The sequence below is a fragment of the Herpailurus yagouaroundi genome, unplaced genomic scaffold, assembly GCF_014898765.1.
Source record: "Herpailurus yagouaroundi ecotype Mexico unplaced genomic scaffold, PumYag 140, whole genome shotgun sequence".
Lineage (NCBI taxonomy): Eukaryota > Metazoa > Chordata > Mammalia > Carnivora > Felidae > Herpailurus > Herpailurus yagouaroundi.
Genome location: NW_024412395.1, coordinates 51,219,855 through 51,236,630, shown reverse-complemented (window position 1 = coordinate 51,236,630; position 16,776 = coordinate 51,219,855). Strand labels below are relative to the sequence as shown.

Below are 16,776 nucleotides of genomic sequence, written 5' to 3'. Positions count from 1 at the left end.
AGATCCTTTCCCACTGATTTCACATTAATCAATTAACTTTTCAAAATTCAAAGTTACAGAGGAATGCCTCTGCTGTTACAGCATTGATACACATTATATAATAGTTGAATGAAATCATCAAACAATATCAAATTGCTGCTGCTTATGAAAATCTTCAAGGTTATCAAATGGCATTCCACAGGAGTTATTTCACAAAATGTCAGCCAATTATTCCAAATGTATTCATAATATACAAAGTAAACTTAGTCCAAAATTTATAAAATAAATTTTTATCACAAAATAACAAAATCTTTGTCTAAAATTTTATTAACAACTTAAAAAATAATAAAGCGTCTGTTGTATGCTCTGTCCTATACAAAGAACCATAAGTTTTTAAAGTTTATAGACGATAGTCTTTCCCCTCAAAAACTTCTTGGTTTAAGATTGAATTCTAAGAAAAAAATTCTTAAAATGTTTAAAACCCTGGTAATAATTATAAGGTAAACCTATAAATTTTAACCATGAATTCCAACCTAGATATACAGATAACGTAGACTTTGCTGCCTTTTACCAAGTGTCCAGCTTCCTTTCACGAACACGGTCCTAGAAGGTCAGATCCTGGGTTGCCCAGAGCCATCAGTTCTGAAGTGTAACCACGGCTAACAAGAGCTCCCTGAGCAGTGACAGAGAGAGGCAAAAATATCTGCCAACTAGCCCTGGACACACACTTGAACAGTTAAAGGTTTTTTTCAACTCCAAAAATATTTTTTAATCACAAAAGTGATGTATCTTTAACCCATAAAAATTACTTATCATTTAGACTCTATAATTAACAGAAACTTAAGCTTTTAAAAGGATATGAGGTCCAGCAATGAACTGTGTGTCCTGTCATTCATGCACAACTGGGCTACCATCTCTGCCCTGAGTATCTCATCGTCAGACATTCCTAAAACAATTAAAAAGGAAATTAGTTAATCTGAATATATGTAAATCAAAAAAAAAAAAAACTTACCACACTTTTTATTAAGCTGTTTTACCAAAAATGAGATGCTTCAAAAATTAAAGAGCAAAGAATGCAATGCCCCAAATATAACCAGTTTAACTAACCTGCTGTTTGCAGCTCCCTTAAGTAAAGGGTTTTTTAAAGGATACTATGACAGGAGTAGCAATTGCACATGTCAAGAGTTTGAAACAGTATTTAAATATATCCAAATCCTTTTCTTTTTTCCATAAGCCAGTTACTACCACAGGGAGAGGGGAGGAAAGAGAGAATACTTAATACCCAAGCATTAGTAGGAGTGCTTTTTACCTAAATGTAAACGAAGACTTAAAAGAATCACAAGAAATGTAAGAGCGCCTTCTAACATCGATCTCTCATGCTCTGCATCAAGTACTGTGTTTTGATGTTGTGAAGCCATTGTCAACAAATCCACTACCTTAAATCTATAATAAGAAATATTTGAGACAGATTTTTTTTAAGTTAAAACAAAATCATAACTTAAATTCCAAATACTTCCTAATACCTGTCTTGATAAAATTATGCTCACCTTTCAAAGACAGATGAAATAAAATAATCTGGGTCAAGTCTAGAAGCACAAACCTTTAAAAGACAAAAAAACAAAAAACAAAAAAACCCAGAAACTTTATCTCTCAATATTCAGTTTTACTTCTTGTATTAATCATGTGGTTTGTTAGTTTCCTATGTCTTATGACGTTTTGACAATGTGGGGGGCACTTACAGACAGGGGGAGAGACCACCCCTCTCTGGGCTAGCTAAAGACAAGAAACATTCTTAAATATATTCCTAAAAACAGAAAACAACTTCCTGGGGACAAGCCTCTTACAGATAAGTCAATCACCCCCCTTTATCTAACTCTCACACACCAAGCCAATATTCTCCCTGCCCTGAAACAACCCATGGCCAGGTAGCTGGGGACAGCCCCAAAGCCCCAAAGCCCACCAGAATCTATTCAAATTAGCTATTCTCAACTGCTTCCCCTGCCTTGCCTTGCCCTTTCTGTGGATACCCCCCAAAAGGTCCTGCTCTAGGATTTCCCCCTTGTTCCTGCCCCTTGACCAAAGTCTAATGCTTCCTGTGGTTCTGCTGTGGCATGGCATGTCCCCTTCTCCTGGAAAATTTAAGTAGTAAATTCTTTCAATAGCAATGACCTCTTCATGTCATCGAGTCACCTCTATCAACTAACTGCTGCAGGTACAAATGAGAAACTTCTAAAGTATAATATCTGCATTATCAAACTGGCTTACCTGCAGTAAGTAAATGTCAGGGTCAATCATGGAATTACAGAAATGAGACTGGACATAGGTCATAGCTTGTCCTTTGATTTGTAGACCATTTCTTACCCACATATTGCTGTGGATTTCAGCAAGACTTGCCTAGTAAAATAAAAATTAAGTAAACTGGACAAAGAAGTGTTCTAAATTCAATCTTTATAAAAATCATGTTATACTGAATAATCAGTTCAAAGTATTTTGTAACTTAATCATAGAATAAGCCTGACATTCTGCCCCATGTTAGTTTAAAATATTCTATTCAAATACATACGTTGAAATTTTTAAGTGATCATTATGCTTTATACAATCCCTTCTTTTGGAGTTTATACATGAGTTAGTATGATGATGCCTGGATACATTTATAACAATTTTAAATGAAATCTTTCATGAGGAATCAATGACACTTATATTTAACTCTTTGTTTCTCAAGAAAAAAAACTTACATAATGCTTAAAGAAACACACAAATAAGCATAAATAAGCATAAAACAAAGTTAATTGCTCCAATAAATAAATATAATCTATATCTTTAATGTACCCTAACTCAACCTTCAACCTAAATTAGTAATCTTTCAAGTAACTGGCAGGTAAGAGAAGGTCAGATTAGAACAAATTTTTTTTTTAATGTTTAATTCTTCATGAATTTGTGTCCTGTATCAACTTCATCTCTTACTTGTTCCTAACGCCCAGTGTTAAAGTTCAATAATACTTAATAAATCTAAAATTTCCAGGAAAAATAAATTGAAGCACACGTCCCTGTGTGCTTATATAAAAGATTGGTCCATAAAATTACAGTATTAGAACTGAAAGAACCCATGGTGTTTATGCAGAAATATTCTTCTCTCTTTTCTCTCCTCTCATTTTCCAGATTCGGAAACTAAGAATCAAGTAGCTAAGTTACCCCAAACAACATGGTTTTAGTAAAATAGAAATAGCACTAATGCTAGAACTCTTTTGCATCTCCTCTCAAAACAATGCCATAGTATGTTAAAAACTTCCCTAAAATATGGTAAAAAGAATTTCTGGGGAAATTAAAACTCATTGTAAATCTCACAGAACAAAAAACACCAAAATATAATCTGGCAAAAATAACCAAGTATAAAAAAAAAAAAGCTTTTCAAACATTTTGGCTATAACAACAATGTAAAACATAAAAACAAAATAAAGAAGAATCACTTAACTGAGGAATTCAATTCAAAACTTTTTTTTTTTTTAATGTTTATTTTTGAGAGAGAGACACAGTGTGAGCGGGGAGGGGCAGAGAGAGAGGGAGACACAGAATCCGAAGCAGGATCCAGGTTCTGAGCTGTCAGCACAGAGCCCAATGTGGTGCTCGAACCCACAAGGAGATCATGACCTGAGCTGAAGTCAGACACTTAACCAACTGAGCCACCCAGGAGTCCCTCAATTTAGAACTTTTTAAACCTTGGATACATACTTGAATTTGGAGTGGGTGAATCATTAGTTTCATTAACATTTCCTGATCAGGTAAAACAGAATCCAAATCTAGTTCTTGACATTTCACAGCCTAAAAATTTTGAAAAAAAACGAGTTACTAATTCAATACTTATTTCCCAATATTAAAAAAAAAAATACCAGAATTGCTTAATGATAGTCTTACCTTACTCAAAAACATAGCATAGTAACGATGAAGGGGCAGATGAAAAGTGACTTGGTTAGGTGCTGGCTAGAATAAACAAACAAAATCCACAAGTTGAAGCATGTTTTATACAAGTTCAAAGAAGGTTTCAAAATGCTAAAACCACACTTCACCTTGATTTATTCCTGAACCTTTTTAACCAAAACTTAAAATTTTAGAAGATATAGCTTTAAAAAAAAATCCTGTATAGATAAAAGATAAAATTAATTCCATTTTACACACCTAAATGCAAGTTTCTGAAGGCAGAAACTACATACTACTCAACTCTGAATCCTCTGAAGCATCCAGCATTGAACAAGGGATGGAACAGATTTCCTTTTACAATTAGCCTATTTGGGAATCTTCAAATGCATGCATACCAAACATGATGACAGTAGTAAGAACAATAATCACAGCTGACCATATTCACATTACCTCATTTAATCCTCAGAAAAACCCCAGGGAGTAGAAACTATTAATGTTCTCATTTTATAAGTAAGGAAATTCAAGCTTGGAAACTTAAATAACTTCCTACAGTTAACAAATAGTGAACTGAAGAGCCAGTCTGGACTCCACTGTTATATTCAGAGTGGTAAGAGGTTCTATCACAGTCCTAAAAGTGACGTACAAGTGAAGGGCCTATGTGCCTTCACAAGCTGGGTGAGATGCTCCCCATATCAGCACTGAAAACACAGCCTCCATAAGAAAGCTTAGTACAGTATATATCAAAGAACTGGCATTCTAGTGAGAGAAAGAGCACAAGCATGAGCATGATTTGGGGAAGGGCAGAGAGAGAGGGAAAGAGAGAATCCCAAGGAGATATCACACTGTCACTGCAGAGCCCAACATGGGGCTCGAACCCATGAACTGTGAGATCATGACCTGAGCCAAAATCAAGAGATGGATGCTTAACCAACTGAGCCGCCCAGGCACCCCCTAACCCTTGTTTCTATATGACTGATCTGACTTAATTCAGTTCAAAAAGTATTTATTTAATCTGTGCTATATTACCCCAATAACTTCTGACATCCACCAACAAGGATGGTAAAAGAAATATTAATCACAAATGTAAAATGTGCCTCTTATTCAATCCTCATTGACTACTAATATTATCTTCAATAAACAGATGAGGAGATGGATTTTGCAATGTAAAAAAAATTAAAAATAATTTTTAAAAACCTATCTAGGATCACATAGCTCATTGGTTTGTGGCTGAGCCACAATTTACACTTTGGCCTGTCTGACCCATAGCTCTTTCCACTGCCAATAGTCAGCATCACTGAAATACTACCAGACAAGGAGTTGAGAGATGTGGGTTCTAGACTGAGAACTACCAGTAATTTCTTATGTAACTACAGGCAAGTGATTTACTATCTTTGCATCTCCATTTTACATCTACCAAAAAAAAAAAAAAAGAGGAAGATAATACCTTCTCTACTTCACAGGGTTGTTTTGAGGAACAAATCTGTCAAAGCACTTTTAAGAAACAAAAACCTTCGAAAACACCATTAAAAACATACCATTATATGTGATTCCTTAAGTTCTGAACTTATTCTGTCTTCTATTAAAAATCTATTTAAATTCTTTATAATATTCAATATATTCCTAAAATACTTGTGTGAAAAACAAATGTACTATTTCCTTAAGTTCAGCTGCCCTACATACCTTACATGATTCTAACTGTCCTTAACTCCACCCGAGCTCAACTATTAATTTCATGTTAAAGTACTTCATAACCCTCTATGTGTAAGAGTTTTCCCCTCCTTCAATCAAGGTGTTATCTTAGTGATGCTACTATTTCAACATACTTCCTAAAGTTTCAAATAACAATGAGAACTGTATTGAAAGATGCTCCAGCTGCCCAACTAATCCTAGAGGGGCAAAGGAGTAAAGAAGGTTGAAAGGAGGAGGGGTTCTGTGGAGGCACAATTTGAATCTAATCATGGGACAAACCCAGACCGAGAGATGTTCTACAAAATAACTGAGCCAACCATACTCTTGAAAATGTTACTATCCTTCAAGGCAAAGACAGAATGAGAAACTGCTCCAGAAGGAGACCAGAGACATGATGACTAGATGCAATGTGAGATTCAGAATGGGATCCTTTTGCTATAAAGGACAACACTGGACAATTTATAAAACATGAATGAGTTCTAACACTTAAACAGTAATAATATATTAATGTTAATTTCCTAATATTTACAGTTTTATCTAGTTATATAAGAGAAATGTCCTTGTTTGTTGGAAATACACACTAAAGTATTTGGGCATAAAGGGCATCAAGTCAACAACTTAACTGTCAAATGGTTCAAGAAAACAAAGTTCTTTGTACTCCACTCCAACTTTTCAATAAGTCTGTGACTATATCAAAATTTTTTTTTTAAAAAGCAAAGAAAAAGAAAAATACCCCCACCCTACCCCCCTGACACACACACACACACACACACACACACACACACACACACACACATACACACACACACACACACACAAAGATAGCAAGAGTTCTATTCTGCCCAGGATTTAGAAATCAGATGGGGGAGCTGGAGTTGTCTGAAACATGGTCTTCCTTACGCATATGGCATATTCTGAATTCACTTCATAAGAGAAATAAAAGGGGCTTCTGATAGGAAACTTGGCTAATTACAAGCAAACCCTTGTTTAATTCATACAGAGTATGTTCCGTGCCAACTCTTCTCAGTTTATTATTAATAACGATCACCTTTGTTCAAGCCCACAGAAGAACACTGACCAATTAATAAAGCTGTAACACCCTTTCCCTTAATGTCCCCCACCCTATTCACATTTGCACTGTCACTTTTACCCCTCTACATAAAACTAATTTTCACTCCTGAGAAATATGGAGACATGTACATTTAATAATAGAAAAAGAGGGGCGCCTGGGTGGCGCAGTCGGTTAAGCGTCCGACTTCAACCAGGTCACGAACTCACGGTCCGTGAGTTCGAGCCCCGCGTCGGGCTCTGGGCTGATGGCTCAGAGCCTGGAGCCTGTTTCTGATTCTGTGTCTCCCTCTCTCTCTGACCCTCCCCCGTTCATGCTCTGTCTCTCTCTGTCCCAAAAATAAATAAACGTTGGAAAAAAAAAATTAAAAAAAAATAATAATAATAATAATAATAATAGAAAAAGAAATCATGCCCTTCTCTAGGAAATAAGCAAGTATGATCAGTGCACTCCTCAATCTCCTAAATGTCAAAGGACTGATCTCCCATTTCTTTTTTTAAACCTAAGGATACTATGTTCATTTCAACATCTTTCCCTTACCCCATATTATTTTTAGTGTTAAATGAGATCTAACACTTTTTTTCTTAAGTGCCTCGATACATACCAAAAATATACATACCTCATCTACGAAGTTAATAGCATCAAACCAATCTTGAAGAGCTTCAAGGCAATATCTAACAACATTTCGGGTGTATTCTTGAGTTTCCTAAAATAATAAGTTAGTTAAATTTTACAGTATGTAAATATGTATATTTTCAACTTCAAATTATATGTAATACATAAAAATTGTATACATAATAGGAAAACATATATATTTTTAAAATACCTACATGTGCAATTTTAAGAAAGCCTTTCACAAATTAATACTAACAACCAGTGACAATTATGAAAATTATAGAACACAACTTGAAAACGAATCAAAGCTGAAATAGTTTTATGTGTTATATATCAGGTTCCATTTGAAGAGATTCCAAACATAAGTTCCCTAATGTTACTGTTTAATTGATACAATTTCTCTGGGGATGATGAAAGAGTGTTAGAAATAGATAATGGTGAAGGTGGCACAACACTGAAAATGTACTTAATGTCAATGAATTGCACACCTAAAAATGATTAACTTGTATGTTATGTATATTTGCCACAAAAAATAAAAACCAAAAAAAAAAAAAAAAAAAAAAAAGAGGGCAGAACACAGAAGTACTATAAGCAGCCTACAAATATCTTAGCTTGCTAAGAAGAAGAAAGGATAAATGTGTGCCAATTAAAATAAAGATACTGTGAAAGAAAATTGTAATGTTTTATGGAGAAACGGATCCAGTGAAATAGGCAACTATTAAATGGAAAAATCATGACAGCCTCTCTTAAAAAAATAATAATAATGAGCAAAGAATTTGAACAGACATTTCTCCAAAGCAGATCTACAAATGGCTAATAAGCACATGAAGAGATGCTCAATACTATGAGTTATTAGGAAAGTACAAATCAAAGCCACAATGAGATGTCACTTCACACCTATCTGGAAAGCTCTAATTTTTTAAATGCAAAAATAAAAAGTGCTGACAAGGATGTGGAGAAACTGGAATTCTCATACATTACTGGTGGAAATGTAAAATGGTGCGGCCACATTAAACACAGAGTTACCATATGATAAACAATTCTACACTCATACACAAGAGAATTAAAAACATATGTTCACACAAAAACTTATATACAATGTTCACAGCAACATTATCCATAGTAGCTCAACCCATGAATGGACAAGTAAAATGTGCTGTATCTACGGACTGGATTACTATTCAGCTATGAAAAGAAATCGAAGTACTGATACATGCTGCAACATAGTTGGACCATGAAAACATTATGCTAAATGAAAGAAACCAGACACCAAAAGTAATATATTGTATGATTCCACTTACATAAAATGTCTAGATTAGGCAAATTTATAGAGACAGATGGGTGATCAGTGGTTTCCAGGAGATAAGAGGAAGTTGGGTTTGAGAGGTACGACATTTCTTTGGAGGAGGGGTGATTAGTGGAGAATTTTTGGTAATGGTTGCACAGCTTTGTGAATATACTACATTACTGATCTGCATACTTTAAAATGGTTAAAATAGTGAATTTTAGATTGTGTAAATTTGATCTCAATAAAAAAAGTTTTAAAAAAATACATTTTATAAGAAAGACAGACAGACATTTTGGAGCCTTAATGTGTAATAAAAGTGCAGGTAGCATCAAAGTCAAATAGGTTAAAATCTTTAACATATATAAATTATCCTGTGCCTTTAAAGAAGGCTAAAAGTCTCATATTGTTGCCTTCTTCACCCTGCTCAGTCTCCTATCGTGCTAATTCTTCCTTAATATTATCATGTAGGTCCACTCTTATTTCCACTACCATCCAAACCAAATATCACTTATCTAGTTTCCTTGCCAAGGTCTCACCCTGTTTTAATCTACCCTATATGAAATTTATCTTTATAAAAATATTATTTTATACATTTTGTTCCCTTATTTCTTACTAAAAAATTTTAATGGCACTTTAAAGTTACCATAAATAATGTGTCATAACCAAACTAACATGGCAGATAAGTCATGGATAAAGAAACATTTAGGGGCGCCTGGGTGGCGCAGTCGGTTAAGCGTCTGACTTCAGCCAGGTCACGATCTCGCGGTCCGTGAGTTCGAGCCCCGCGTCAGGCTCTGGGCTGATGGCTCAGAGCCTGGAGCCTGTTTCCGATTCTGTGTCTCCCTCTCTCTCTGCCCCTCCCCCGTTCATGCTCTGTCTCTCTCTGTCCCAAAAATAAATAAACGTTGAAAAAAAATTAAAAAAAAAAAACATTTAAAACCAAATGTTCTACCATTTTATCAAGGGCTTGCGCAAAGGTATATCATAACACCCTCTTGGCACAAGTATAAACTGATATAGCCCTTCTGAAGAAAACTCTGAAAAGCATGCATTAAGAGGCTTTAAAAAGGTGACCAGTTAATTCCATTTCTAAATACATCATATTTAATAATTATGTTCAGATCATCTCCCATCTCCCACCACTAACACATCCACCCAAAAACATCCCAGGTGCATGTTGATTTACTACTTGATAATCTTTTGAGTCTGTCATCCATATGCATAAATTGACATAATACTATCTACTTCCTAGTACTGTGAAAGAAGCAAATGGAATAATGTTTGTAAAATGCACTATATCATAGTCTAGCACTATGTCTTAACACGCAGTTGAGTGCTCCAGAGTCATGGCCAGACTCATGCAATAACCTAAAGTTGCCACTAGATGGAGATTTTACAACTTACTTGTGCTGTTAGGAAGGCAAAAATTAGTAAGGTGCTAGAAATGTGCCATCCCTTTAACCAATCTATCTGTTATTAATCTAGTATTACTTGTTTAATTAGCCCTTTACATTTTCAAGAACCAAACAGCATTTAGAGCAATCATACAAAGAAAGTCAGCTATCAGGTAAAGTTCTTTTCATTGTTAATCCTTTAGTTTTAGATTTTATAAGAGAATAGAAACAACAAAATAGCTAATTTTTTTTCATTAATTAATGGTCTTTCTTCTAGCTTACGTATCTAAAGTCTAACAAAGCCCTAGACATTCTTGCTTAAGAAACAATTAGAGCAAAATGGTAAAGAGTATTACTTCTGAAATCAGATGGATCTGTTTTCAAACTCATTTTCTACTTAAAGCTGTATGAACTTGAGCAAGTTACTCTATGCCAAACATTGTTCTTCACACTATGTTCTTCGCATTATATTCTTATCGAATCTTCATTACATCTCTTATAAAGTAAATAGTATCATCTCTTTCTTTCAGAAGTTATCTAACTTCTAGCTAAATAAACATTATTCTTTTTCTGAATATCTCTTTCAGAAGTTATTTAACTTCTAGTTCAATAAACATTATTCTCTTTCTGAAAGAAAGAGATGAGGGGCACCTGGGTGGCTCAATCGGTTAAGCGTCTGACTTTGGCTCAGGTCACAATCTTGCAGTCTGGGAGTTCAAGCCCCCCATCAGGCTCTGTGCTAACAGCTCAGAGCCTGGAGCCTGCTGCAGATTCTGTGTCTCCCTCTCTCTCTGCCCTTCCCCTGCGCATGCTGTCTCTCTTTCTGTCACTCAAAAATAAATAAACATTTTTAAAAATTTTAAGAGAAAGAGATGATAGTGTCTACTTTATAAGAGATGCAATTGGGGCGCCTGGGTGGCGCAGTCGGTTAAGCGTCCGACTTCAACCAGGTCACGATCTCACGGTCCGTGAGTTCGAGCCCCGCGCCGGGCTCTGGGCTGATGGCTCAGAGCCTGGAGCCTGTTTCCGATTCTGTGTCTCCCTCTCTCTCTGCCCCTCGCCCGTTCATGCTCTGTCTCTCTCTGTACCAAAAATAAATAAACGTTGAAAAAAAAATTAAAAAAAAAAAAGAGATGCAATGAAGATTAGATAAGAATATAATGCAAAGAATATAGTGTGAAGAACAATGTTTGACATAGTGTGGGTGCTCCTCAAGAGAATGTCTTATTTAGGAACTAAATACTCCCTTAGCTGAGGAACTACTCTCTCAGATTCTACCAGGACAATATAAGCTTGTTTTCTCTCTGTTCTCTTCACTTCTTAGGTTAAGAGAACCATAACACATTGTAATCTTAACCCCCAAAGCTGGAAATTAAACTATTGTCTAGAAACAATGAGTTCTCATCATCAGAGATAAACATAACCCCAGCTTCATAATTCAATTTCATCCTAAATACAGTCCTCCCAAAATACTGATCTTTTCACATTAACATCATATCAACCTCCCTGCTGAATCGTTGTCTTTTATTGGTTTATATGATACTCTGTTCCTCTGGTTTTTCTCCTCACCCTTATCTCTGATGCCAAATGTTAGTTCTTTCTTCAGGGTCCATTTCTCTTCTCCTCCTACTTGATCTTATCCCATCCCCCAGTGATGAACACCATCTACATTACCAAGGGTCTAAAACTTATAACCTTAGTCCTGAATTCTCTTTTGAGCACAAGACTAATTAGTCCCCACACTCATTACTCTCACGGCAACCTGTTATTTTCCTATAGAGCACTTACAAAATGAATCTGTGTGTTTACCTACTTAATGTCTATCTCCCCAGTCAGACTGCCCCATGAGAACAAGAACCATACCTATATGGTTCAACACCAAAAACCCAAGAATCTAGATAGTGTCTAGGCCTAAGAAGAGCATTCAACAAACATTTTTTCAGTGAATGACCAAATGAACCTCATAGTATATAATAGTTTTTTTATAAATGCTACAGTGGAAATTAAATAAAGTACAATGAAAACACAGAAACTAAAATCATAAACCTGACTGAAAAAGCTTAAATGAGCAAATTATATACCATCTGAGTAGCATTTTTTAAGAGCTAATACAAATGGTTCTCCACTCTGGTTAGAATCACTGCCAAGGTCCTTCTGCACATCAAATCAAAATCTCTGGGGCTTGGGCATATGTATTTTTAAAGCTTCTCAGATGATTCTCATGTAAGACTAAGCAGAAAGAATAAGAGAGCATAAGCCAAAAAAGGCACTAACATGAACAAAAGCACAGGAATCAAGAAAAGACACTGCATGCACTATTCAGGGGCACCTGGTGGCTTAGTTGGTTAAGCCTCCAACTCTCAAACTTCAGCTCAGGTCATGATCTCACAGTTGTAAGATAGAGCCCCACGTGGAACTCTGCACTGGGTATGGAACCTACTTAAGATTCTCTCTCTCCCTCTCCTTCTGCCCCTCCCCCAAGTGTGTGCACACGTGTGCACGCACACGTGCTTTCTCTCTCAAAAAAAAAAAAAAGAATGCTATTCAATCCAATGAAGACATGGAGATAGATAGAGGGGCATAGATGGAACATGAATTATAAGAGACAAGTTAAGGGCAAATGATAGAGGATCTTTTCAAATTTGTTTTAATGTTTATTTATCTTTAAGAGACACAGAGAGAGTGAGTTGGGGAGGGGCAGAGAAAAGGGGATACACAGAATCCAAAGCAGGCTCCAGGCTCTGAGCTGTCAGCCCAGAGCCTGACGTGGGGCTCAAACTCACGAACCATGAGATCATAACCTGAGCCGAAATCAGATGCTCAACCAACTGAGCCACTCAGGCGCCCCTATGATGGAGGATCTTATGTGTCTCTATAGGAAACACAGATGTCCCCTGTAGAAAGATGAGAACTTTTAATGATTTTTAAGCAAAGGAGAGATATGCACAGAGCTTAGAAAAGTAATTTAAGTATTGGGACAGATTAGAGTAGGTGGAATCTAAATTCAGAAGAACCAGTTAAGAAATTATCTTAACAACCTAGATTATTTTTAATATATGAAGAAATAAAACACAGGAAAGAAGTGGTAGGGAGAACTTCTGGAACAGAAGAGATATTTCATGGTATCTTATTATAGTCTGAACACAGCTGGCACAGCAGGGAGAGAAAGTATCCATGCTGGATAATTATATATTTTCAGACACCATTAAATGACATAAAGGACTCGGTATGGGCAGATGAATTTAGAAAGTTAGGGGCCTGAGAAAATTCATGTACCTATATAAGGAGATCCACATGAATAACCAGAGCTGTTGGAAATTTGAACCTGGCTACAGTAACAAAGTTGTAATTCATGCATTTGGAGAGTAGCTGAAGTCATGAGATAAAATATCAATCTGCTTAAAGGAACCCATATATTTAAAGAATATAATGGAGGAAAGCCTCATAATAACCCTGTGAAGAAGGGCAGACTTTAGTATTCCATTTCCATTTTCTTTTGTTTTGTTTTTTAAAAAATAAGGAAAAAGACTGAGACATTCAAATAGTTTTAAATGAGTTGACCAAGTGACTTAAGTAGAAAGAGGCAGAGCCAAGATCAGAATGTAGGGCTTCAAAATATTCCCACTATAAAATCTTGTCCAGCATGCTTACTGATACAGGCTGGCAGGTTGGTCTCCATGAGATCCATATGGCAAAATCTCATTCAAGTTCTTAGTTTAGTAGGGTCAGGGAATTCCATTTTTCTGGATTATCCAAGGATTCAGGAGACCCATCAAACCAATACTTTAAAATGCAAAGGTAAAATATATATTTGTACACAAAGACACACACACATGCAATTACAAGTGATCATTTTCTTATCCTAGAATTTAAGAATTTAAGAATTTATATTGCTGCTATGCTACTCTTAAGATTCCTTTCATAAACAATTGGAAGCTGAATGAAATGTGTACTAATTTTGTGCTTGGAATCTTAAAAATGGAAACTGTCCTGAGAACTATTCCCATTCCTTGAAAGACAAGAAACATCAGGCAATTAATTGATAATGGGTAAAATGAAGCAATGAAAATGAATGTGGAGACTTACAAAGCTGCAAGGCTATATACATGGTAAGGGAAGGCTGCAAAGATCTGAAAATATAATGAACGCCTACCTGCCTAATAATAATTACTGTCTCAGGTCAGCTTTCATAGACCTGAATTCACAATTAAACATTGTCCATTAGTATATATGAGTAAACAAACCAATGTTTTCACAAATATTTTTCTCAAATCACTTTTTTAAAGGTAAAGACAGAAATTAACAAAAATATTTCAACATACCCTAACTTTACAATGTGATAAGAGCCCCCACATTGGCTGTGCACAGGCCTCAAGTTCAGCAGCAAAGGCAGCATAGTAGGTCTGAGACTCAAATTCCACATGCTCATTTAGTTCTCGCTTGTTTAAGTTCATACCTTGCAAAAATTAAAGCAGATATAAACCTTGCCAAATGGAAGCAACTATTCATATTAAAAGTCAAGTAAAATACTTCTGAGTACCAAACACTTCAGTGCACACAAATGGCATAAATGGCACAGTATGTATAGAAATAAATATTTAAAATAAAATAATCTAGTCTTTTTGGAAGTTTTTACAAGCTAGGTTTTCTTAGGAACACTTTGTGAATTGTCTCCTTTACAACATAATTGAATATGTTATGTAAGAAACTCAAAACTATTTTAACTGACAGTAACTGAAATTTTATGAAAGTGTTATAAATCTTTCTTGGAGAATAGATTAGAAATTTCCAGATTAATGGTTTAAAGTGCTAAAAAAAATTATACTCCTGTTTCCTTTTTAATAATTTGACATTTTTCATAACTCTGACATATTTTCATGAACACTTGATTAAAGTACTTAAAAATATTAATTAAAATGAGACATTTCACGTGTAACCTGAATGGTATCTTATTATCTTTTAATTAGCTTATTTGATAGCTTTGCATTAGGCATTTTGTAACTAAAAACTTAACAAAAAAAGTAAAATTCATACCTTGAAAGAAGGATACAAAGTTCATCCATGTAACTAACAAACCATGGTCCTCCAAAAATCTCTTAGCCACACTTTGATGAGAAAGGATATTAATAAAATCACTGACAAGAGGCCAATAAGTGTTATTCTTCAGTAATGCTTCTCCACAGTTCACTACCACATGCAAACTATTTTCTTCATCTAAAACAGATACACACAGCCCAGCAATAAATAAGTTAAAAACAAAACAAAACAAAACAAAACAAAAACTTTATCAATGATACAGATTATGTATCGGGACATCTAAATTCAAACTCCAGCCTGACATATGGTGTGTAACTTATACTCTGAATCAATTTCCCCAACTGTAAAATGGGGAAAAGACACATACCTTAAGGAAATTAAATGAAGCATTATCATAATACTTAGTACATCGTTATAATAATTATACCACTTGTCTGACATATTACATGATACTGAGGTAGCTATATGTTCATAAAACCTTATTATTTTCTTGATTTTAACAACATAATGCAGTATCTTCAGTTCTAATCAGTAAAATATTTTTATTCTTAGATTAATCTTATTCCATCTTATCAAACAAATCTGTATAAGTGATATTTAGTTGCTTTCTTCTATTCAAAAAATACATAGTTTTTTAGCAAACACGGTGTTTTGAAAATCAAAGATACACACATGAATAAACTTCTTAAGCCTTTTAAAAAAAATCTTCAAGGTTTAAATACATTATTGTGGGTGGGGAAAGATTAGGCATGTACAAAATCTTTACTATTAGAAGTTACAGCATATATGCATTAGCTCTCTTAACCTGTTCCAACTTAACTGATTCACTGCACAAATGAGCTCCCCATTCCTACTATAAAACATACTAATACCCCAAGATTTTTTAGCATTTCTTAGGCAGTTACTTTTTTGTCTCTCAAAAGCTTTGTAATACCTCTTTATGCATTCATATTTCATCAGTTTATATATATTTAATTCAAATTTTATAATAAGAACATTTAACATGAACAGAAACAAAAACTGACTCTGGATAAGCATATATGCTAAAAAATCTTGGAGAAAAATCATAAAAATCTAGGATTTTACACTCAGATGGATTCACAAAGATCTTTATGTTCTAACTTTAAAGAAAATGAAACCGGAAACCACAGATGATGCTTTGCACAAGTCGTACATGTAAGAAAGATGAGGGAGAACTCCAGTCAATGAAACTGTAACTTAAAAATGCTTTGCCCAGGGGCGCCTGGGTGGCTCAGTCGGTTGAGCGTCCGACTTCAGCTCAGGTCATGATCTCACAGTCTGTGAGTTTGAGCCCCGCATCGGGCTCTGTGCTGACAGCTCAGAGCCTGGAACCTGCTTCAGATTCTGTGTCTCCCTCTCTCTCTCTCTGCCCCTCCCCTGCTCATGCTCTGTCTCTGTCTCAAAAATAAATAAAAACATTTAAAAATAATAATAGGGGCGCCTGGGTGGCGCAGTCGGTTAAGTGTCCGACTTCAGCCAGGTCACGATCTCGCGGTCCGTGAGTTCGAGCCCCGCGTCGGGCTCTGGGCTGATGGCTCAGAGCCTGGAGCCTGTTTCCGATTCTGTGTCTCCCTCTCTCTCTGCCCCTCCCCCGTTCATGTCTGTCTCTCTCTGTCCCAAAAATAAATAAACGTTGAAAAAAAAAATTAAAAAAATAATAATAATAATAATAAATAAATTTAAAAATGCTTTGCCCAAAATTAACAGATTGGAGAATCAATGTGCATCTCTGTGTTTTTAGTTAAAAATGCACTGTTTAATACATGCAT

General features: G+C 35.4%; 1 protein-coding gene across 6 annotated transcripts in view; it reads right to left on the bottom strand.

Annotated features, from left to right (window-relative positions):
* The window catches only part of UBR3 (ubiquitin protein ligase E3 component n-recognin 3), a 244,688-nt gene that overhangs the window by 140,794 nt on the left and 87,118 nt on the right, over nt 1-16,776 (bottom strand). For all 6 annotated transcript variants that reach the window (XR_005790352.1, XM_040475345.1, XM_040475340.1 and 3 more), the window contains exons 9-17: nt 14,984-15,163; nt 14,272-14,405; nt 7,272-7,358; nt 3,892-3,957; nt 3,709-3,798; nt 2,245-2,373; nt 1,527-1,579; nt 1,289-1,422; nt 840-925 (exon numbers count right to left, since the gene is read on the bottom strand). Coding sequence is in view for 5 of the 6 variants with exons in the window: in XM_040475345.1 (XP_040331279.1) it covers nt 840-925; nt 1,289-1,422; nt 1,527-1,579; nt 2,245-2,373; nt 3,709-3,798; nt 3,892-3,957; nt 7,272-7,358; nt 14,272-14,405; nt 14,984-15,163 (959 nt within the window). In the remaining variant the exon portion in view is untranslated. The remainder of the gene's footprint in view (nt 1-839; nt 926-1,288; nt 1,423-1,526; nt 1,580-2,244; nt 2,374-3,708; nt 3,799-3,891; nt 3,958-7,271; nt 7,359-14,271; nt 14,406-14,983; nt 15,164-16,776) is intronic.